This window comes from Petaurus breviceps, unplaced genomic scaffold, assembly GCF_028583685.1.
Source record: "Petaurus breviceps papuanus isolate PSGF00001 unplaced genomic scaffold, PetGlider_PUasm1.0 37, whole genome shotgun sequence".
Lineage (NCBI taxonomy): Eukaryota > Metazoa > Chordata > Mammalia > Diprotodontia > Petauridae > Petaurus > Petaurus breviceps.
In genome coordinates this window covers 18817162-18840672 of record NW_027186296.1, presented here as the reverse complement: position 1 = coordinate 18840672, position 23511 = coordinate 18817162, and the positions used below count along the sequence as shown (strand labels likewise).

The 23511-nt window shown below is 37.9% G+C and overlaps 1 protein-coding gene across 6 annotated transcripts in view; it reads left to right on the top strand.

The window, feature by feature from the left end:
- ATP8B4 (ATPase phospholipid transporting 8B4 (putative)) overlaps positions 1 to 23511 on the top strand; it is a 346626-nt gene that overhangs the window by 15486 nt on the left and 307629 nt on the right. For 5 of the 6 annotated variants that reach the window (XM_069098022.1, XM_069098023.1, XM_069098028.1 and 2 more), the window contains one exon: positions 10943 to 11011. The exons of the other annotated variant lie outside the window; for it this stretch is intronic. In XM_069098022.1, coding sequence (XP_068954123.1) covers positions 10984 to 11011 — 28 coding nt within the window. In that variant the 5' untranslated portion in view covers positions 10943 to 10983. The remainder of the gene's footprint in view (positions 1 to 10942; positions 11012 to 23511) is intronic. 6 annotated transcript variants of the gene reach the window in all.

The following is a 23511-nucleotide window of genomic DNA, read 5'->3' as shown; positions in this document are numbered from 1 at the left end:
TTAGCCATGTTGCAAAAAAAAGGCAAGAAAAAGAAAGTAAAAAAATTATGCTTTATTCTGTAGTCAGACTCCAGTTCTCTCTCTGGAGGTGGATAGCATTTTTTATCTTAAGTCTTTTAGATTTGTCTTGGATCAATGTATTGATTAGAATAGCTAAATAATTCACAATTGACCATCATGCAATTACTATTACTGTGTACAATACTCTCCTGATTCTTATCACTTCACTTTGCCTCAGTTCACATAAGTCTTCCCAGGTCTTGCTGAAACCATACTGCTCATTATTTCTTATAGCACAATAGTATTCCATCACAATCATATACAACTTGTTCAGCCATTTCCCAATTGATTAGCATCCGCTCAATTTCCAATTTGATTTTTGCCAACACAAAAAGAGCTACTATAAATATTTTTGCACATATGGGTCATTTTCCTTTTTATTTGATCTCTTTGGGGCATATACCTAATAGGGTTATTGCTTGTTCAAAGAGTATGCACAGTTTGATAGCTCTTTGGGAAATCTTTCTCCGTGATGGTTAGATCAATTCATAACTTAGGACAACTCTTCTTAATAAAGACCCAAGTCCTATTTTCATTGATTATGATCACTGAGAGGTAATTTTCAGGTTAAACTTTCTTTAGGAAGGGAACTAACTGACTCATGGTCTAGTGAAAAGAGCACTGAGTTTGGAATCAGAGATCATCTAGTCTGGCCTCCTCGAACTCATTTTTGCAGATGAGGAAACTGAAGTTCATGAAAGTGGTTTCTTTTGCCAGTGGATACTAATCAGTTTGTAGTAGAGGCAAGATGAATCCAAGTCTTTTGAGGTTGATGTTCTACCTGGTAAGCCATACTGTCTCAGAACTTTTGACTTAATGCTACAGGTTTTTTAATAAATTTATTTCTAGGGGTGGCTAGGTGGTGCAGTGAATAGAGCACTGGCCATGGAGACAGGAGGACCTGAGTTCAAATTTGGCCTCAGACACTTAACACAAAAACTAGCCTTGTGACCTTAGGCAAGTCACTTGATTCCAGTTGCCCTCCAAAAAGCAAAAAAAAATTTTTTTCATTGTTGTTGAGTCATGTCCTACTCTTTGTGACCCCATTTGGGGTTGTCTTGGCAATGATACTGGAGTGGTTTGCCATTTCCTTCTCCAGCTATTAGTATTTAAAAATAGAAACATTGTTTAAAAGCATGATCTTTATTTTTCTCCTAAGTGAGGTACTTAATAGGTACCAAATAAAAAAAAGCAATTAAAAATTGATCTTCAGAGTGTGAAGAATTATGGTATTATGAGTAAAAGAAACTACATCCCCCCACCAAATGATAAGACAGAAGACACAAAAAGTTAAAACTTTTCAGTTGATGGGGCAGAAAAATTTACATAAGTCATTAAATATTCTAGAGAAAAACCCTTCAGAATTTTACATTTCGTTTTCAGTAACTAAAAGGCCTAGAGAGGTCCCAGAAACTACAATTTGGTAACTTAAAGTCTTTAAATCTTAGAAAAAGTATGATAAGTCATTGCCTTTGAATTTCTACTGGCAGATATATTGTTGCTAAAATAAATACCCTTTATGACAAAGGTTAACCTACAAAGATACAACTGTCATATTTGGCAGATAGGATATTTATATGATTCATATAAAATATGTGGCTAATGTTAAAATGTCTCCTGCTATTGAGTGGGCGACATAGATTGGCCATGACGTGGTCCTGACCTTTTCTCTTTAGGAGTGGGCAATAGACTGATGAAACCATCAATTTTCAACATACTTAAAGGGATTTACCTTGACTTGGTCCTGAGCCACACCTCCAAATTTATCTTAAATTCAGGAAGAATTTTTTTGGTTAGTTAATTTGTCCAATTGGTCAAACATCTTAAAATTCTAGAAGTAGTCCACTGTAGCAGTGGATGTCTACTGGATTATTTCTTAGTATTTAAACACATTGTTGCGGTCGTTTTTAATGTTTGAGAATGAACTGTCTTCCTTTCCTACTCTTTTTTTTTAATCAAAATCATAAGACTGTTCATTTGAGGGGAACTTAGATGACATTTTTTCATAAAATGAACATAATTCTTTATTGGCTTTCATTATCTGTAAGCAAAATCTTGGGCAAGTAGTTTCACCTCTCTAGACCTCAGTGGTCTCATTTGTGGGATGGAGATTGTCATCATCTTTGATAGTATTTATATAGCACTTTGGGATTTGCAAAGCACTTTAAATGTTATCTCATTTGATTCTCACAATAACTCTGAGATAGATGATACTGTCTCTTTTACATATGAAGGAACTAAGGGTTGAATGACTTGCTAAGGGGTCATACAAATTAGATATCATTTTCTCTGGTTGTCCTCCGTGCCTGGGCTGTGCTCTCTCCTCATCTCTGCCTACTGGTTTCCCTTGCTTCCTTTAAGTCCTAACTAAAATGCCATCTTTTGTTTGTTTTTGGAGGCAGGGCAGTTGGGGTTAAGTGACTTGCCCAAGGTCACACAACTAATAAGTGTCAAGTGTCTGAGGCTGGATTTGAACTCAGGTCCTCCTGACTCCAGGGCTGGTAAAATGCTATCTTTTACAGGAAGACTTCCCCAACCCCTTTAATTTATAGTGTCTTCCTTTGGTTAATTGTTCCTACTTATATCTGTATCTACATATCCATATATAGATATAGCTTATTTTTTGCTTATTTGTTTGCATATTGTCTCCCCCTTTATATGGTGACTTTCCTGAAGGTAGAAACTAACTTTTACCTCTTTTTATATTCCCAGCACTTAGTATAATGGTAGGCACTTGATAAATGGTTTGATTGACTGAAATTATTGGACCTGGGTTCTGTCCTATTTCTGTCATTTGTTTCCTCTGTGATCTTGGACAACTCACTCAATCCCTCTGAGTCTCAGTTTTCCTGTCTATAAAATGGGGGGTGGGGTGGGGACTGTTGGAATAGATTGACCTCTAAATTCTCTTTCAGGGCTAGATCTCTATAGAGGGTGTGTCATGGATCCCCCTGGCAGTCTAGTAAAGCTTCCAGACCCCTTCTCAGGGTATTGTTTTTAAATAATTGAAGGAAATGCTAAGTTTTAGTTAGAAATCTGTGAAAATAAAGATGTAATTTTTTTTTCCTATCCAAGTTCATGGACTCCCTGAAATATATCCAATTTTAAGAACATGTGATTTTTTATCCTGTGAAAATAGAATTTAATGCCAGATTGTAGGATGCAGAAAATCATTTGCTATGGCAAGTCAGGAAGGGTAATTCAGGATAATTAGGAGAGTCTTCAAGGAGGAATTAATAAGGCCACTACACAGGGTTAGTTCTCTGTTTTGGTGTGATATGAGGAGTACCTTGTTTGTCCCATAACAATGTCTCACCCTGTGTCACTCTTAGACAATAAGAGCATTGCTACCCCTCCCCCACCCCAAACCCCGCCAGATACCTTTAATGTATATGTCATTACATGACGTTCAAGGATCTCTGTCATCTAGCTCTGTCTTACCTATCTAAACTTCTCTTACATTTTTCTAGTCTGGCCAATTTCTTTGTTATCCCCAATTATACCATATTTATTCCTTCTTTTTTTTTCTTTTTGGAGGGGGGAAGGTAGGGCAATTGGAATTAAGTGACTTGCCCAAGGTCACATGGCTAGTTTTTTGTATTAAGTATATGAGGCAGGATTTAAACTCAGGTCCTCCTGACTTCAGGGCCAGTGCTCTATTCACAGCCACCTAGCCGCCCCTATTCCTTCTTTTCTTATGCCATTTAATTAGATCTGTCTCGTTCTTTCAGCTCTTGTTTGTGGTGTGGAAATACTGCTCAAACATGATTTCTGATGTCAGACTTCTACCTGTGTGACTTTTGGGCAAATCTCTACCACTCTCTGAACATCACTTTCCTTATCTGTAAAATGAGGAATCAAAGATTTAGAGATAGAAGATATCTTAGAGGTCATCAAGTCCAATCCCCTCATTTTATAGATTAGGAAACTGAGGCCCAGAAAGGTAAAGTCACTTAGCCAGGATGATAACAACTAGTAAACATCTGAGGTGGGGTTTGAACTCTTCCCACTCTAGCGTTATGATTCTATGTTCCTATAAATCCTCCCATCCAACCCTCCCCCACCTTCCTACACTTCCTAGTCTTAGCCATCCTTCAAAGTCCTTGGGTTAGAAGAAACTATGGAGAAAGAAAGGCTGGGGAGGGGGCGGGGGGAAGGAAGACTTATAAAGACACAGAGCCAGAGAAAGCAGGTACAAAGTAATTGTGCACCTGAGAGGCCTGGGGGAATATCCTGAAAAGGGATTAAGGGTACCCACCCTTCCTTTACTGATTTGACTATGGTGGGCGCTGGTTCCATGTGTCCTAATTCCTATCACACTCAGAAAAATGGGAAAAATTGTCCCCATGTGACTTTCTTGTGATGTTGGAACAAAATGTTGAAGAGAAAGGAACAATCTATTAAAAAAGGGAATGTGTGGTTCATTAATGCAGAATATTTGTTAGACTAGCCCAAGTAAAATATTTTGTATTGCTGAAATATATAATTCAGGAGCTTCCTGAATAGGACACAGCTAGGTAGAAAGGTTGGGGACTGGTAAGGTGCTCTCAGAAGTTTCTCAGTCAGTACTCACTGGTGTGATACAAGAGAAAGAGTCTTGGATTTGGAACCAGAGGAACCATTCAAATCTTGTCATTTACTAGCTGTGTGACCTTGGGCAAGTTGTTTAATGTTCCGGGGACCCAGTTTCCTCATTTGTAACATGAGAAGGTTGGACTAGAGGACCTCTAAAGTCCTGCTCCGTATTTATGATTCTAAGTAGATGTGTGACAGAGCACTAGATTTGAAGTTGGAAGATCTAGGTTCAAATCCTAGCTATAACTTTACTTTTATGGGTCTCAGTTTCCTTATTTATAAAAGGATGAAGTTTGCTTAGGTGATCTTAAAGGTCCCCTTTTTAGAGATAAATCCTAGTTATCACACCTGGGACCAACCTCATTGTATGCTTCTACCACAAACCTCTACTGTTTTGATATCAGTGAACTATCATTGAAAGAAAATTGAAGACAGTCAAAGACAACTGGATCTTGGAAACTGAATATAACATTGGGAATTGAAGTAGGTAACAGTGTGGCAGGGGAAAAGAAGAAACCCAAAGGAAAGTGGGAAGTATCATAGAAGGGCAACATTTAACTTGAGAGCTACCCAGTTCTACCTTATTGCTGGGCACCTGGTAGGCTCTTAATACATGCCTATTGATTGGATAATACTTTGGAGCAGGGATTCTTAATCGTGTGTGTGTGTGTGTGTGTGTGTGTGTGTGTATGTGTGTGTGTGTGTGTGTGTGTGTGTATGTGTGATAGACTCTACTGGAAGTTTGCTGAAGCCTATGGATCCCTTCCCATGATAGTGTTTTTAAAAACATAAAATAAAATACTTAGCCTTACAAAGGAAACTAATTATGCTGAAATACAGTTATCTATTCTCTCTCTCTCTCTCTCTCTCTCTCTCTCCCTCTCCCTCTCCCTCTCCCTCTCTCTTCCTCTCCCTCACTCCTTTCCTCTCCCTTCTGTCTCTTCTTCCCTCTCTTGGTCTCTCTGTCTCTTTCTTTCTCCATCCCTTCTTCACTCCTCTCACCCTTTCTCTCCTTGTCCCTGTCTCCCTTGCCCTATGAATACCTTAGAGGGGTGTAAATGTTGAGGCTAAGTTGAGAAGTTACCCCAATTTTTGTTGTTGTTGTTCAGTTGTTTTCAGTTATGTCTGACTCTTTGTGACCCCATTTAGGGTTTTCTTGGCAAAAATACTGGAGTGGTTTACCACTTCCTTCTCAAGAAAAACAGGATTAAGTGACTTGGTCAGGGTCATATAGCTAGTAAATGTCTGAGGTCAGATTTGAATTTATGGAGATGAGTCTTCCCGACTCCAGGCCTGGATTTCTCTCCACTGCATTACCTAGCTGCCTCAGAAGTTACCTACCAGATGTTAAAAGTGTAGGAAGCCCCTGGATTATCCTAGAGTTGTGTGTATAGAACAGAGAAACCTAGAAGAACCCATAGCTACATTAGATGCTTTTCCACAAGTCTTCCCCTTTCTTAACTTCCTGCTTTTATAGTACTTACCACATATAACCACACTAGATCAAGCTCTTATTTCTTCTTGAGTAGACTATTCTACAATCTCTCTCCTCTAATTCAGCCTTCATATTCACACTGACTATACAATCTTCCTAATGCTGTTATGATGTCATAACACCTCTCAAAACTGTTCAGTAGCTTCCTATTGAATAAAATACAAATATCTGATTCTATCATTCAAATCTATAGCTTGAGACTGCTTTTTCTTTTGAGACTCAGTTCTCTGTCTTGCCCAGTTGGAAGTGCAGTGGCCTCTTACAGCTTTGACCCCACTGCTGACTGGTACAGAAACTTTGACCTGCTGTGTTTCAGGGTTGGGCCAATTCTTCTCTCCTTAGCCTGGTGTCCCCTTGCTCCTGGTGGATTCCCATACTGGTGATGGACTTCATGTCCTGATCAGCTTTAACCCAACTGTAGCTCAGAATAACTCAGTTTACAAGATCCATTAGCTTCAGTTTCCCCTAGTGGCAGGGATTACTACCATGACCAGCTCACTTTTCCAGCATTATCTGTTACTACTTTTCTTCATGTTTTATATGAATACCTCTGTCCTTATCTTCTAGCTTTATCTTGGCCTTTGTTTACTTTTATACCTTTGTTCATGCTCTCTTTTGTGACTGGAATGACTTTACTTTCTCATTTCTGCTTAAATTCCTGCCTTACTTCACGGCCAAACTTAGGCGTTTCATTTTTCATGATGCATTCTCCTTTCCAACTAGGTGAAAATGATTTTTCCTTCCTAGAACTTCTGTTAGTACTTTGCCTTGATTTCTCTTTTGTAATTATACATAGCACCAGGGTGGGAGAGGGCATCTTCTAGCTCTCAGTGGATGGCTACCCCATGTTCAAGATACTTCTTAGGCCAGCCCCCCCCCCCCCCCCCCAAACCATAGCTTATGAACACGTTCTAATGGGTTTACCTTTAATAGTCATCCAGGCAACACAATTATTTCTTAGCAAAGGCATTTTATGAAATATCATAGTAAGAAAGGAAAAGTAGAACATTCATATGAGGACAGGTAACTTGAATATCATGGGTGTGGAAACCTATGGACATTAAGTCCTGTAAACCTTGCAAGAATTAGGGTAAGTGTGATAAGAGTGGTAGGATAGGTGTCCATTGACTCCTGAGAGGTCTAAACCACTGATCAGATCTTCCCAAGGATATGTTCACTTCACCATGAATAAATATTGGAAAGACCATTTCCATACATTGCCCTTTCCATTGATTAAATTTCTTTACCTCTTGCAATACTATTACTATAGAAATTAATTGGAAATTGCTATAAGCAGAATTCCTTGACTAGCAGGTGGAAACAGACAGCTGTTTTCCTTGCAATTGCTTATAACATGAATAAATTGTTCCAGATAAACTACATCCAAAATACAGAATGAAGCCTAGTTCTTTTGCATGGGTGACCTACACATTAATCAGATATAAATGATTTACTAATTGATTTTGGCAAATGTAAAGATATTATTCTCAATTGACTTATGAGTCAGTGGGGCTTGGAGATCCATGTTTATTCTTGGACCCTTCCCTTCTTTTTTGTTTAGCGTATGTATCCATGGTCACTCACAAGCACAGGTGGTACTTACTACAGCATCTTTAGAATGGCATCTCATTTTTTTTTCCTGCAGACATAATTTTAAAGCTAAATATACACTCCCTTTGGGAATGCTACAGCTGTTGTTCTAGAAGCTGCAAAACCATAGTCTCTTTGCTGTAAAAAAGTATGAAGAGCAATAGCCCAAGTATCTATATTGTTGTCATTGAAAGGGCCAAATCTGTAGTACATATGAGTATTACTGATGTCAATGAAACATTTGGCATGGATGTCTGAACCAAAAATATGGCCTTGAAGTTAATTCAGAAGGAGGAAGGAGGTTCATAGTTGTTAAAGTCAAAAGGTTCAGCAGCAAATCCTAAGGGGAAGTCACATGGTGCCTTGTCAAATTAAGTAACAGTGCATTTTTTGCAGCTATTAAGTTAAATCCAGTTAATTCCCCTCCCCCCATAGTAAGAGGGTAGAATACAGACCACCTAAATCCATATACAATGTCCAATTTTTATTTTTTGTTTTTTTGCCAAGGATTCGCAAAATTTTCTCACCAAACCTTTTGTTAGGTAAGCTTTTTTTTTTTAAAGGAAAAAATAAATTTGTTGGAGCTTGAGTTTCATTTAGGAGACTGAGTCAAATCATGTGATTGTAAAGTGAGGCAGAAGAAAAACAGGATTCAGAACTGAAAGGAGCCTTTGAGAACGTCTGGTCCAAAGCTTTCATTTTATAGATGGGACCCTGAGATTCAGAGAAGCTAAGTTACTTGGCCAGGGTCACATAGCAAGTAAGTAGCACAGCCTGATTCAAACCCAGGTCCTCACCCAAAATCCAGTGCTTTTATCATGATATATTAGAAGAAGGAGGATGAGGAGGGAATGAACATTTCTATATTGCCTACTATGATAGGCACTATGCTAAGTGCCTTTTACAAAGATTATTTCATTTAATTAGAGCTAGGAAGAGACTTTTAGATATTGGTTAGTATAAATCTCTAATTGAACAGATTTTTGAGGAACTGAAGTACAGAGAAGTTGTCATCTTAGGGCTTACTCCAAGTTACATAGTAAATTAGTAATAGAGCTCAGATCACTGAGCCCCTGTGAGCCTTGAGACTATATCCATACCAGAAGAGACAGAAGTTACCTCCCTTTATCCTAGAAATTTCACCAAGAAGTGAAAAATGTACCTGTTAGAGAAGAGAGTTCCTTTGTGGTGGAAATGAAAGGAATGGTAGGAGCTTCTGATATGATTAATACTATGGAAGAACTTTGTCTTTTCCCAAGCATGTTGACCTTACCTCTAGTGAGATTTCAGCTCATTCCTCCCTCTAGGACTTTTTTGTGTACTTTGGTGAAGCCTATAGACTCTTTCTCAGAGTAATGTTTTTAAAGGCGTAAGATAAAATACATAGGATTACAAAGGAAATTAATTATATTGAAATAGTTATCTATCTATCTATCTATCTATCTGTCTGTCTATCTATCTATCTATCTATCTATCTATCTATCTATCTATCTATCTATCTATCTATCTATCTATCTATCTTTTAAAAAGTTCATAGGCCACAGGTTAAGGACCCCTGCTCTAGGATGAAGGAAAGGATCCTATGTATTTTTTATTGAAACAGAGAAAAGTCTCATTACGTCTTGGCTTACTGTGTTTTAGGTAAAACCAGTTGACCTTCACCTTCCACTGAGACATGGTTTCTTATGTAATATCCTTTATTCACTCTTCTTAATATTCAAAAGTTAATTAGCATTGAAAGGATTTTCTTTACTGAAGCAAGTATCCAAAAGAGTTTTCACAACTTATGTTCCAAAATTCTGACTAGTCTATTTTTATTTTTCTCTGAACACTTTGAACATATTTCTTATTTAGTCGTTTTCAGTTGTGTCTGACTTCATGACCCTATTTGGGATTTTCTTGGCAAAGATTACGGGAATGGTTTGCCATTTCCTTCTCTAGCTCAGTTTACATATGAGGAAATTGAGGTAAAAAAAAGTTAAGTGACTTTCCTAGTCATATAGCTAGTAAGTGTCTAAGGCCACATTGGAAATCAGGAAGATGAATCTTCCTGTTTCCAGACCTAGCCCTCTATCCACTGTACCGTCTAGTCCCTTGAACATACTTAAACAACAGTTTTTATGACAGTTATAACTTGGTTGAGACATTTAATCACTCTCAACCTTACTTTGCTCATATAATAATTCTTCCAAAAATAAGAATTCTTTAGTAGCTTTTCTTTTTCTTTTTGTATATTTTCTAATTTCTTCTTATCACAACCCTCAGACATTTTTAGATCTTGTATTATCTGTCTGATTTAAGCTTGACTTTGCCCAACAGACTAGCATAAAGCCACATTTATTTTGTTTCTTATATAAAAAATATAGTTTGGGGGATTAAAATAACTTAGGAAATGTGCTGAATAATTGAAAAACCTTAAATGGAGTAACATATATTAGAATGATTAGCTTGTACTTATTAAAAGCAATTAAGAAGCCATTTAAGATGTATGTGCTAGCAATGAATTGTGAATTGGAAGTCAGAAGATCTCGATTCCTTTTTGTGCTGTCCCGGACTACAAGAGTCATCCAAACTTCATTTTATAGATGAATAAATTAAGGCTCGGAGAGTGATTTAGTCAAGGTCACATGGGCAGTATGTAGCACAGGTAAGATTTATACCCAAGTCATCTCACTCTAAATTCATTACATGTTCCACTGAACAATGAGCTCTGTTTCTAAATTAAGTGCTACATTTAGAGCTACATGAATCTCAACTAATTTTATTTCTTAGATTTAAAAATACAAGGAGGAAAACTGGGTTCAAGGACATTTTCTGTTGCATGCTGTGTAATTGTGACTTTACCACTGTCCCAGAGTTTGAATATTGGTATAGGTGATTTTCACATCAGAGAGTTCTCAACAGTGATAGAATCACAGATACAGCCTTTGGTTCAAACCAAAAAGGAAAAGAGAAGGATATTTCTATTTGCTCTTAATATTCTATTTTGCAGTATTGAAGTTCTTTGTAACCTCAATTATAGAATGTCAGGTTTCTCTGTACAAAATGATTCATACTTAGGAAGGCTTTGAGATGGTTAAATATGTATTATCTTGTTCCTCACTGTATTCTTGGCTTTCTAGACACTTGATTTTGACTAGGAAGGAGAACGGAATTCAAAAGGTTTGTGTTTAATGAACCCTTATAAAATACTAATGATGTGCACTTATATTATACACACAGGAGGTCTCTTGAGGTCCTCTGAGAACTGATCTGACGTCATTATGTTTTGTGGTGAAAAGAAATTACTTGGTAAGTAATAAGGGATTTGGAGAATATATAATTGAATTTTTATAATTAGAATTAATTTTGGTCCAAGATTGTAAGAAATTAATTTTTTTACTTGAATGAATATTTTTGTCTTAATGGTACGTTATTAATAAGATATACTTTATTAATTACTTTTTGGTACAACATACTGGTAGGAAGAAACAGAGTATCATTCAACTATAGAGATTATTGTTCAATGGAAAGTGGTAGCAGGGTGTTATGGGCAATTTTTTTCAATGGACTTAGACATCTAAGCTAATATTGCTTTTAGTTTTTATTTGTTTTTGACTGCAGAATTTTAGTGTTGAAAGTAACTTTAGGGTGTCATACCCCTGCTGTCTCTTGATTCCCAACCTAAGATTCTAGAGATCTTCCATATTAAAAGTGAATTTAAAAAATTCATTAATTCATTTTAATCATTGTTTGATATGAATGCCAGTGAGAAGTAGAAATGTTTCTAAAAAAGAACTGATCATGTGGGTATTCCTTTTACTTTTGTTCTGAAGACAACTATCATTTTTGTGTAATGATGTTAATCAAAGGCAAAGCTCTATGCATCCAAGTGAGATTTGATGTCAACTGGTGGATAAACCCAACCTGTTCCTTGTGGGTTGTTATAATGGCCTTGGGATTAGTAGAACTGGTAGCTCTGGGTCACTACCACTGGGGTTTTGAATAACAAAATCTTTGTTGTTGTTCAGTCATTTTTTTCAGTTGTGTCTCACTCTTCTTGATCCCTTTTGGGGTTTTCTTGGCAAAGATACTGGAGTGGTTTGCCATTTCCTTCTCCAGCTCATTTTATAGATAAGGAAACTGAGGCCTGGAGAGATTGAGAGATTTATCTAAAGTCATACATCAGATATCAGATTTGAACTCAGTTCCTCTGACTTAAGAACCAATATTCTTTCCACTATACCATATTGCTTCCATGTTATACCTTTAGATAATTGCATACTTTAAATGAAACTTAAGTAGAGTCACTTTAACCTGTGGATCGGAGAGCTAAGTGTCAGATTCTTAGAGAAGTTGTCTTGCCTTGGGGCAGAACAACAGTGTTGCTCATTTTTGTTCTTGCCAAAGCCAAAGCTTGACGGTTTATTCTCTTAGATCTGGGCCTGGTGGCACAACAGGAACCCTCAAATCAACTTTGTAATTCATGATGTAGGAATAATACAAGAAGTAATTAGGACAAATTCAGTTGAGCAGGAAAGGGAGATTCCAGGAAACCAGCCTTATGGGCCCTCACCCTAGATGATGGAACCCTCATAGATCCGATCAAAGGGAGGCTGTTGGGAGCAGGGAGAAATGAGTGAACAGAGCATAGTTGCTCTGAGGAGGCACTTACCTAGGGTGCAGTCATGGGGGGATGGGGGTGTAGGGAGGATGTTTGCCATCTGGCCATGTCCTATTTTAGCTAATTATTCTTACTAACCAGGTGTTAAGCTCAGTTGTTTCTACACTGCTAAAAGAACATAAATGCTGTCACAATATAAATGTAGCAAATTTGCAAGTGGCAAAATCTTTATTATTTTTATTCTTAATACTTTTTGTGTTTTGGTGTTCTGGGTCATAGCTCTAGTCTCCCTACCCTAGTCATTGTTTTGTTTTGGCTTGTGCAAAAGGGAATCTGTAGTGGGGGCACCACTGAATTTTGGGTCTATAAGTTATGACTGACAGTATAGAAAGATGTGATGATAGCTGACATGGCTATAACCTGTATCAAATAATTTAATTATATAATAAAATATTTAATCTCATTCTTTCATTTTGTTATATTTATACATTCTACTTTATTAAACTAAGACTATAAATGACAAAGCAGGTATCGGTCAGCACTAATAGAGGGAACTTCTCCACTAGAGAGTTTTATTCTACAAACTAAACAAAATGAAATCATAAATCTGGACAAAAACAAAACAATATTAAAAAAACAAGCCCTGGGCCATCCAACTTTACTAAAATTTACTATGCTGTTTACCACTTAATGAATTTTCCATCTTTTTGATACTATGACTTCAGTAATACAGTATAATTTATGTACAATGTTAGAATCAGAAGGAACATCAGCATTCATCTAGTCCAATACCCAGCGTTAAACGATATGTTCAAGGTCACACAACTAGTTAATTTCAGAACAGGGATTAGAATCCAAGCCTCCCAGAGTCCACACCAGTGTTCATTCTACTACACCAGGACATATCAATCAATCAACAAATATTTACTGAATATGCCCACTACATAGCAGACAGTGTGCTAGATATTAGGGATATAAAGACAAAATATGGGACAACCTTTGCCCTCAGGAAGCTTGCGTTCTATCAGGGGAGTATAACCTTCTAGGAGGTACAGTGGATAAAGCACTGGGCCTGGAGTCAGGAAGGCCTGAGTTCAAATCTGGCCTCAGACATTTACTAGCTGTGTGACCCGGGGCAAGTCACTTAACTCTACCCCATTTTCCTCATCTGTTATTGTTGTTGTTTACTTTCTCATCATGAGGGTGATGTCTTGCCTTGCACGTGAATTGGGTTTGAGTGAGATAGCTTTGCAAAGTAAAATGAGCTGCAGAAGAAAATGGCAAACCACTCCAGTATCTTTGCCAGGAAAATCCCAAATGGGGTCCTGAAGAGTTAGACACTCCTGAAGCCACTGAACGACAACCACAAATTTGGAATTTAGAGATATGAGAATTTGTCTGAAGTCACACATATAATCTTGGGATTAGAACCAAGGTGTCCTGACTGCTAAGTCAGTGCTCATTCCACCAAATGACAGTGACTAGACTGTGGTATAAAGACAAGAAAACCATGGCTAACAGAAATGATTTGCCCATGGTTCATGGCAGAACTGGGATGAGAACCCAGATCTATTGATTTCCATCCATTCTAACCTCCCCATCCCTTTGTATACTACATTCTTATAAAGTATTTATCATGTAAAACACAGCATTTTGAAAAATGGATCATGTATTAAAAATCTTTGCCATTGTAGTGTATGGATGCAGCAATTACATGGAATGTAAATTCCTTGAAGGAAGAGTCTGTTCCATTTTTGTCTTTGTATCCTTAGTATCTAGCATAGTGCCTGGCCCATATTAGGAACTTAATAAGTATTTGTTGTAAAAAAAATTATATCTTTATTAAATAAAGTGACTGATAGGAAGGGATCTGAGAAAATATTAAGGGCACATAATTTTTCAGACAAAAGGCACTGCAAACACATCACTAGAGTGGTAATAATATGGGCTGTTGGCCAGGACATGTAAAGAAATAGTCCTGTAATTTAGAATTGAATGTTTTAATGATATTCATTAAAAAGAGATTCTACCATATTTGTTCTGGAATGTGTGAAAGGGAAGGAATATGAATAGAGAATTTGAATAAGTAGATTCATCCTAACAACCTAGTTTGTTAATTGATCATTTAAGTCAGACAGGATTTGGCCCATGAAATATAGAGAGGCAATACCTCTCTCTATATAATACAATCTAATATCTAATATAAGAGGCTCAGTGACCCAGAAGAGTGCTGGACCCAGAATTAGGAAGACGCAGGTTCACATCTAGCCTCAGACACTTGCTGGTGGCATGACCTTGTGAAATTCAATTCATCTCTCTCAACCTTAGTTTCCTTATCTATAAAATTGGCATAATGATGCCTCCCAGGGTTGTTGTGAGAGTAAATGAGATAAAGTACTTTGCAAACCTTAAAGCACTATCATCATAAAGATGATGATGATGATATGAGGGTCTTCCCTCAGTAAAAAAGGTCTTTGAATAAAACCTCCGTGAACATTTGTAGGGAATGTTATAGATGAGATTCTTGTTCAGATGCAGTAACCCAGAGCTCTGAGGTTCTGTCCAACTCTGAGATTCTGTTATTCTGTGATTACAATCTGAAGTTTGGGAATGTTTCAGATGACAACTTTGGGAGGGGGCAAGGGAAGAAGCATTTGTATAATGCCTATGTAGTGTCAGGTACTGTGCGAAGTGCTTTTAAATTTATTTTTTATGTTTTTGCTTTTTGGAGGGCAGTTGGGGTTAAGTGACTTGCCCATGGCTAATAAGTGTTAAGTGTCTGAGGCCAGATTTGAACTCAGGTCCTCCTGACTCCAGGGCTGGTGCTCTATTCACTGCACCACCTAGCTGCCCCATTAAATGCTTTTTTTTTTTTTTACAAATGTTATCTTATTTGATCCTCACAACAACGTTATAAGGTCAGTGCTATTAAGATCTCCATTTTAAAGTTGAGAAAAGTGAGGCAATGGGGCAGCTAGGTGGTACAGTGAATACAGCCCTGGCCCTGGAGTCAGGAGGACCTGAGTTCAAATCTGGCCTCAGACACTTAATACACACACACACACACACACACACACACACACACAACTAGCTGTGTGACCTTGGGCAAGTCACTTAAGCCCAACTGCTCTCCAAAAAAAAAAGCAAAAAAAAAAGCGAGGCAAGCAGAGATTAAATGACTTGCTCAGGCTCACACAGCTAGTAAGTGTCTGAGGCTAGATTTGAATTCAGGTCTTCCTAACTCCAGACCCAGTCCTCTGTTCATTGTATTACCAGCAGTCTCAGGAATCATGTCTGAGAAAACCACCTCCTTTGCCATACCAACCATGATTTATGTAATTATCTCTTTATTATTTAAGGTTTCCAAATGGCACTTGTTATTTGCAATTCCAAACTATCTTTTGATATGTTTATTAAATTTCTTCCCCAGCTTTTGGGCTAATATGTTTTCACAAGCCAATATCCTCGAAACCAGCCTAGGTAATCTTTCCTCTGAATGGGAGAGAAGCTTAAGACGCAGCATGATACTCTACACAGTGTCAGGGTCACAGGACCTGAGTTTGAATTGCTGTTCTGTTACTACTTATGGATACTTGGTTAAATCACTCTCTGGGCCCCAAATTTCCTCATCTGGAAAATGAGGAGGATTGGATGACCTGTAGAGTCCTTTCTTATTCTAATGTGTTCCTTGAAAGAAGAGGTTTCATCTTTTGTATTTGTATCCCTGGCACCAATTACAGTGCTTTTGGCACATGGTGGGCACCTAATACATGCTTGTTGATTGATTGATTGATCCGATGCTCCCCTAAAGCTGTAGTTGTTTCAGGGAATGATTTAGAAATCAAACTCTTCATTTAGGGTGTGAAGTCAGAGAATGTTATTTTTGAAAGACAAACATTTATTGAAGACAGCCATAAAGTATGTTATTTTTTATACTGAGCAAACTAAAGAAATTACAACTCAACTAACAGTTTAAACAATTAACAAAAGATACAAACTTAAAAAATTAGATGTAAGGGGACAGCTAGGTGGCACAGTGAACAGAGCACCAGCCCTGGAATTAGGAGGACCTGAGTTCAAATTCGACTTCAGACACTTAACACTTACTATCCATGTGAACTTGGGCAAGTCACTTAACCCCAATTACCCTGCCTTCTCCCTTCCAAAAAAAAAAATTAGATGCAATATACCTTTATTCTTTTCTTTTTTTTTTTTTTGAGAGGAGGGTGTGCCTACTCATTTGTCCTTCTAGGAAGAGCCTGGTTCCCTGGAACTAATTCCCTTCTGAGGGTGCATTAATGTAGTGTTATTTAAATGTAAGGAATAAGAACAGGCTGATTGTAAAAGTTGTAATTGTGTTTTGGTTGTGGGGGAAGAAGTCATAGATCCTACTCTATGATTCCAAATATGGTTTTGGTTGTAAGATAATTCTCTGATCTTCACATCTCAAAAATGAAAATGGTGTAAAGTATAAGGAGTTGTATACAAAATTATGTTTTTTCTCACAGAATTATGTCATCTTCACAGAACCTGCAACTTTTCCTCCCAAGATACTTATTCAGGGCCACATTTCACCTTGATTTCTGATTCTTTACTTCACTGTGTCCTAGAAATCTAAGTGGGCTAGAGGTCAAGTCCTAGCTCTATGACTGATATTTTGACTCATGACTTTTCCATCTGCTTTCTCATTTTATAAATTCCTTCAGTCCCATATTTAAAGGACCAGCATGTGGGATGTGTGTGTGGGGAAGAATAGGTTTGTTCATTGTTACTTCCAAAGACAAGGCTGAGACCAGTAGATGGAAGTTGCAGAATTTGTCTCAGAGTGGGAAGGAATTTTATAACAATTAGAGCTTCATGACAGTGAACTAAAACAGTGAACTCCCTGTCATTTGAAATTTTCAAAGAGAAGCTATAACATAAGATGAACACTGGAGTTAGCACTATCATTGAGCAATTAGTTTTTCAGCGTGAGCAATCACTAAAAATTAGGGCTTTGATTTGTTGTTTTGTTGATTGTCTATACTTAAAAAAGTGTTAATGCAGATTAAACTTAAGTGTGCATACACACACACACACATATATATGTATTAAGAGAACCTGGTTGCTAAACATTTACCACCATGCCCCTGTATGAATACCATGCCCTCTGTAAACTGATTGAGGTCAGCAAGAGTGTAGTAGAAGACTTAGGGAATAAAGTCATCACTAGCTTAGAAGCCTAGTGACTGTAGGATACCAACAATAACAAAAGCAGCAGCAGCAGCAACAACTGGTATTTATATAGCACTTTAAGGTTTGCAAAATGCTTTAAATCCATTATATCATTTGAGTCTCAAGGCATCCCAGTACCCCACTGTTCTGAAATAGACATCTGAAGATGGCAGAGTAGGAGGGTGAAGTACAGTGTAGCTTCCCTACCCACCCTTCTCCATAGTGATCTGGACAATACCCCAGATTGAATTCTGATCAGGAGAACCAAGAACGAAATGAACTTAAGTCATTTTGCCACCTCGGGGTGGCTTGGGGAAACAGACAGGTCCATGGATGGGGTTTCACATCACATGAGCTGAGACTGGACACCAGGGACCAGAAGCATCTTGACAGAAAGACCCCAGGGGATAGCACTGATGCAGGAATGGGAGCAATCTGGCATCTCAATCTCCTACTATTCAGTTCCTGGTCAGACTCAGGGTGGGGGGATCTACAAATAGGGTAGGAGAGAGATGTGATTACTATTTGGCCCTAGATATGTACTGGGCAAGGTACAAGACTGGAAGCAAATAATAGCTTTGTATCTATGATCCTAGGAGCAGAGCATCACCTAACCTCTAGCCTAGAGTGAAAGACTGTAATAAAATAACCAGAGCAGGGGTCCCAGGTCAAAGGGGAGCCTAAAGTTCAGTCAATCTGAATCTATAGAGTCTCCCAATGAGCTAATAGTGGCTAAGTCCAGTAGCAATCTATTGAAACTCTTAATCAGGGACAAACTGACAGACATAAACCTGGGTCAGGAGTTTGAGGAGCTCAGATCAGGAGATCATTGAGCAGACTTTGACTTCATCATATCATTTTGGGAGTACTGAAATCTTTGCAGTTCAGGTCATCAGCCTGAGGACAGAAGCTTAAGCATGATATTTTCCCCCAAAGTGCACAGACTTTAGCATTAACATAAAGTCCAATATTAAGAAGTAGGCTGGAAAAATGAGCAAAAATCCAAAAGAATCCAACCATAAAGACTAATTATTGTGATAGGGAAGCTGAAGACAAACCCAGAAGAAGAGAATGACTTCAAAACACATACAAGCAAAGACTAAAAAAAAGTCACCTAGAAACCAGTTCAATCAGAATTCCTAGAGGATTAAAAGCAAGACTTAAAAGAAGAGCTAAACAATAATCTTAAAACCTAAATGAGAGTGGTAGAGGGAAAAAATGGGAAAAAAACCTGAGAGCTTTGGAAGAAAGACATTAAAAAGAATTAAAAACTTGGAACAAGAAGTACAAAACCTTATAAAAAAGATTCTCTGACAATTAGAATGAACTAAACAGAAGCTAATGACTCCACGAGACATCAAGAAATATTAAAATGAAATCAAAAGATTAATAAAAATAACATGAGGTATCTTTTAGTAAAAATAATTGGCCTGGAAAACAGATTGAAATAATTTAAGAATCATTGGGCTGCCTTAAACCCATGACCAAAAAAGCCTATAATCTTCAAGGAAAGATATTTCAAGAAATCATAAAATAAAACTGCCCATATCTCTTAGAACTAGAGGGCAAGGTAGAAATTGAAAGAATCCATAAACAACCAGGAAGAAAAAATGTAAGTACTGAACCATAGGAAGTTTCACACAAGAGTGAGTAACCACAACAATTAAGTAGTGAAGAGTTTGTAATATGAAATTCTAGAAGACAAAAGATCAAACCTACAAGCAAGAATGGCTTACCCAACAAAACTGATTATAATTTTACAGGGGAAAAGTGGACCTTTACTGAAAGCTCGTCTTTATTCAACCATAAGGCAATAAAGATTACATTCAATAAAAGGTTTATAGAAGAAATTTTTAAAAACTAAAACATACAGGGGTAGCTAGGTGACCCAGTGAATAGAGCACTGGCCCTGGAGTCAGAAAAACCTGAGTTCAAATCTGGCCTCAGACACTTAACACTTACTATCCTTGTGACTTTGGGCAAGTCACTTAACCCCAATTGCCCTGCCTTCCCCCTCAAAAAAAGCAAAAAACCCCAACCAAACAAACAAAAAAACCCTAAAGCATAAGTTTGACCATGTCTCCTTGCTTAAGAAGTTAGAGTGTCTCTCCTTTGCTCCTAGGATCAAATACAAACTCCTTTTTGTTTAAAGCTATTTATAACCTTATTCCAGTCAACCCTTCCAGACTTACACATTGCTCACCTCCATTTTAGGGACCAGAACTGGTGTCTATGCTGTCTCTCATACAGGGCATCCCATCTTCCAGCCTTTGAAATTGACTTTGAACAGGCTATTGCCCTGTGCCTAGAATGTCCTCCATCTTCACTACAGCCTCTTAGAATGACTGGTTTCTCTGAAAGCTCTGCTCAGGTATTACCCCCTAGAAGAGACCTTTCTTCATCTCACTGAGCTGCTAATGCTTCCACCTCTAAAAATTACTTTGTATTAACTTTCAAAATATTTTGTATCTACTTATGTGTACCTGATACTTTTCACAATAGAATCTAAGAATTTTTGAGGGTAGGTATTATTTCCTTTTTCATTTTGTATCCCCAGAGTCTAGTACTTAACAGGCATTTAAAATGTTTGCTCATTGATTGATGCATGCCCATTTCACTTTACTCCTGATCCAGTCTGTAAGCACAGAGGGAATCATTGGGAGCACTACACTATTTGAGGATAACATGCATAGTATCCAGGACTAGGGAATCATAATCCTGCTATACCCTGTCCTGACCAGAACACATTTGGAGTATTGTATTCAGTTCAGGGTTCCATCTTTTAGGAGGGACATTGATAAGCTGGAGAATATTCCAAGGGGGACAACCAAGATGGTGAAAGACTAGAGAATATGTCACATGAGTATTGGGAACTTGAAGATATTTAATGTAGAAAACAGATGATTTAGCAATGACATGATAGCTATCTTTAAATGTTTGAAAGGCTGTTACATGGAAGAATTAAATTTCTTGGCTTGAGAGGGTACAGGTAGGAGCAATCAGTTGAAGTTATAAAAAGAGACAACTTTACACTGGATATAAGAGTAATCTTTTAAACAACCAGAACTCTTTAAAAGTAGAATGGACTGCATTGAGTTTAGTATATTCCTTATCGATATTGATATTATGCAAAGGTTGGATGGCCACTTGATGGTTTTATTGTACAGGGAATCTGTGTTCAAGACAAGGCAAAAAAGCATTTATTAAGCCCTGACTATGGTCCAGGCATGGTGGTAAATGCTGGCAATAAAAATACTAGCAAAAAGAGATTGCCTGCCCTCAAGGAGCTTACATTCTAATTGGGGATGACCAAATACCAAAGGGAACTGAAAAGTGGGGGTGGCAATGGATTGGTGGATAAAGTTACTTGTATAGAGTCTTTGTGCTGAACTCTGGGGAGTCAGAAGCACAGCTGGAACCAGGTTGAAGGTTGGCAGATCTGGGTCTTTCTTCAAATTGAATGTCCCAGGAGGAAATGAGCAATAGGAGAACAGACTAGATGGATGTTAATAGGATGAAAAAGTCCCAGGCCTTCTGGAAATTCCAGAGCAAAGTTGAGTGACTTGCCCAAGGTCACACAGGTAGTAAAAGACAGAACCAGGATTTGGACCAAAGTCCCCTGACTCCAAATCCAGCTCTTTTTTCATATATGATTCTGTAAGCCTGTGAAATCCTCAGCTTACTTAGCATTTCCTTAATTTTTTAGCTGTCAGTGTCAATGACAGTTTAGTCTAGTAGATACTAAATAAATATTTTTTTTCGAGGGAACGCCTCCATGACAGTGTATTTGAATTCTAAAACAGTCCTGAAATTGAGGGAAATGAAATGACATGAATGAAGACATAGAAAGGATAGCCAAATCATACCAAGTACAAAGAAGAAACCTATGTTGGAGGTAACAATATTTTGAAAATATTTATTGTCAAGGTGTCTGAAATATGCTTCTGAAAACAAGTGGAAAAAATCACGAATGATAATAATACCAAAGGAAACATTGATTGATGGGATATCAGTAACTACTGACTCTCCTTTATGATTTCCTTTATCTATAAAATCTTTGTCATGTTTTCTACACACATTAAGGGAATCCTGGATTAACAGGACAAGTGAACAGGCAGGTTTTCATAAACAAGGTCCTCACTCTGTCATAGGAGACGATGGGGATTGCCTCTAGTTTTGCCTTGTTTGCAAATTCGATGAGCATGTAAGGGACTTCAGGGGTCATTTAGTCCATACTTTAAAGATGAGGAAACTGAGGCTCAGAGAATTTTAGTGTCTTACCTGAGGTCGTACAGGTAGTAAAGGACTGAGCTGGGATTTGAACCATGGTTGGAATGACTTTATCTTAATTATTGGGAAAAAAATGCTAGGCAGGACCATGTTAAGAAATGGTCCATGAGGCACTTCACTTCTTTCCTAGTTGACATTGAACTATTATTATTTATCATTAGCCTGCATCTCTCCATGCTGTTCTTGAGAGAGATTTTATTAAATGCTTTGCTGAAATCTAGGTAAATTACATGTATTTCCTCTGGTCTGTCACCATAGCCATAACTGGGAATTACAGCACCTGGGATAAGTTTCTCTCTGTCTGTCTGTCTCTCTCTCTGTGTCCTCTCTCCTTTCTCTCTTGTTAGTTGTGGTAAAGAGGGGGTGATGCAGTCTATTCTCTTGGGAGTTGGGTGTGGGGAAAGGTGGACCCTAGGGTAGGAGTACCATAGCAGCAGGACCCTGGGGGTGATGGACAGAAGAGAGTTGCACTATTGGGCAGTGAAGGACCCTGAGGGAGGATGCAGAGATCACTTCAGAGAAGAAGCATGCCTCCTGAGAAGAAAGTATCCTCCCTTCTGGTTCCCCTAAACGTCAGCACCCTGGGTGGAGGCCCTATTCTCCTTTGCTAGTTATGCTGTATGTACTGGTCTAGCGACAATCCAAATAGGAAATGTTATTAGTTTAACATGACCTATTCTTGGTAAACCATTAGGTGGGAAAGCTGTGTACACTTTGTTTTTCAGGCTTCTGTTGGGCTATCTTCTTGTGTTGAGTTAATTGGCAAGAGGAGAAGGATGGCATGTCCAGTCACCTTTTGTGTCCCTGTATTCCTTTTCACTATCTGAGCTAGTTAAGCTATCATTAGCATCGTCTGCTAGTAACATATAGCAATCAGTTAAAGCCATTATTGATGGGTCTTGTGTTGATTGACAGCACAGACAGCCAGTGGCATAGTCTCCTTCATGTGCCCCACAACTATTCCCAGAGCTACATGGTAAGTTTTCACTATTGATACTCTGGGAGTCAGTGATTCTGTTGCACTTAACAAGGGATCCTGGATGTGCAAAATTGGAGGAAATACAAAAGAAATAAAAGATCCAGTCACTCTCCTTGAGAAGCTTATAATTGAACAGGGAGGACAAAGACCACATATGAAAAGGACATAAGAACATGTAATAGAAAGAGAAGAAAAAATGCAAAACATTGTGTGCATACAGCAACATCCTGTTTTTACAAAAAATAAATTTAGTGGCCATGATAGTTTTATGGAATGAGAGTGGTTGTGGCAGCCCATAATTCCAAATATCTCTGATATCTAACAATTCTCAGTGCCCTAGTTGACATTTTTTTCCCCCAGTTAAAACATAATTTGAACATGGAGTTTTTCTGTGTGCCCCAGTTGAGTTTCTCTTGAGCAAACTTACCAACTTAATCTAGGTAAAATTTCATCTTAGTGAATACCAGTATAACTTCCAGTTCAGTGTGACAAAGTTATTCTCATGTTCTATGAAATGACTTGGAGTTGGAGTGGGTTGCCACTTTTATGGAGAAGAGATTCACTGTAGATAATGTGAAGTCTTCTGTATGCTTCTTGTTAGCAGATAATTATGTTGATTATGCTTTGTAACATTGAAAAACTTCCTGAATGACATCCATCATCTCTCAAACGTTTTTAACCTAACTATCCACAAAGGACAAAATA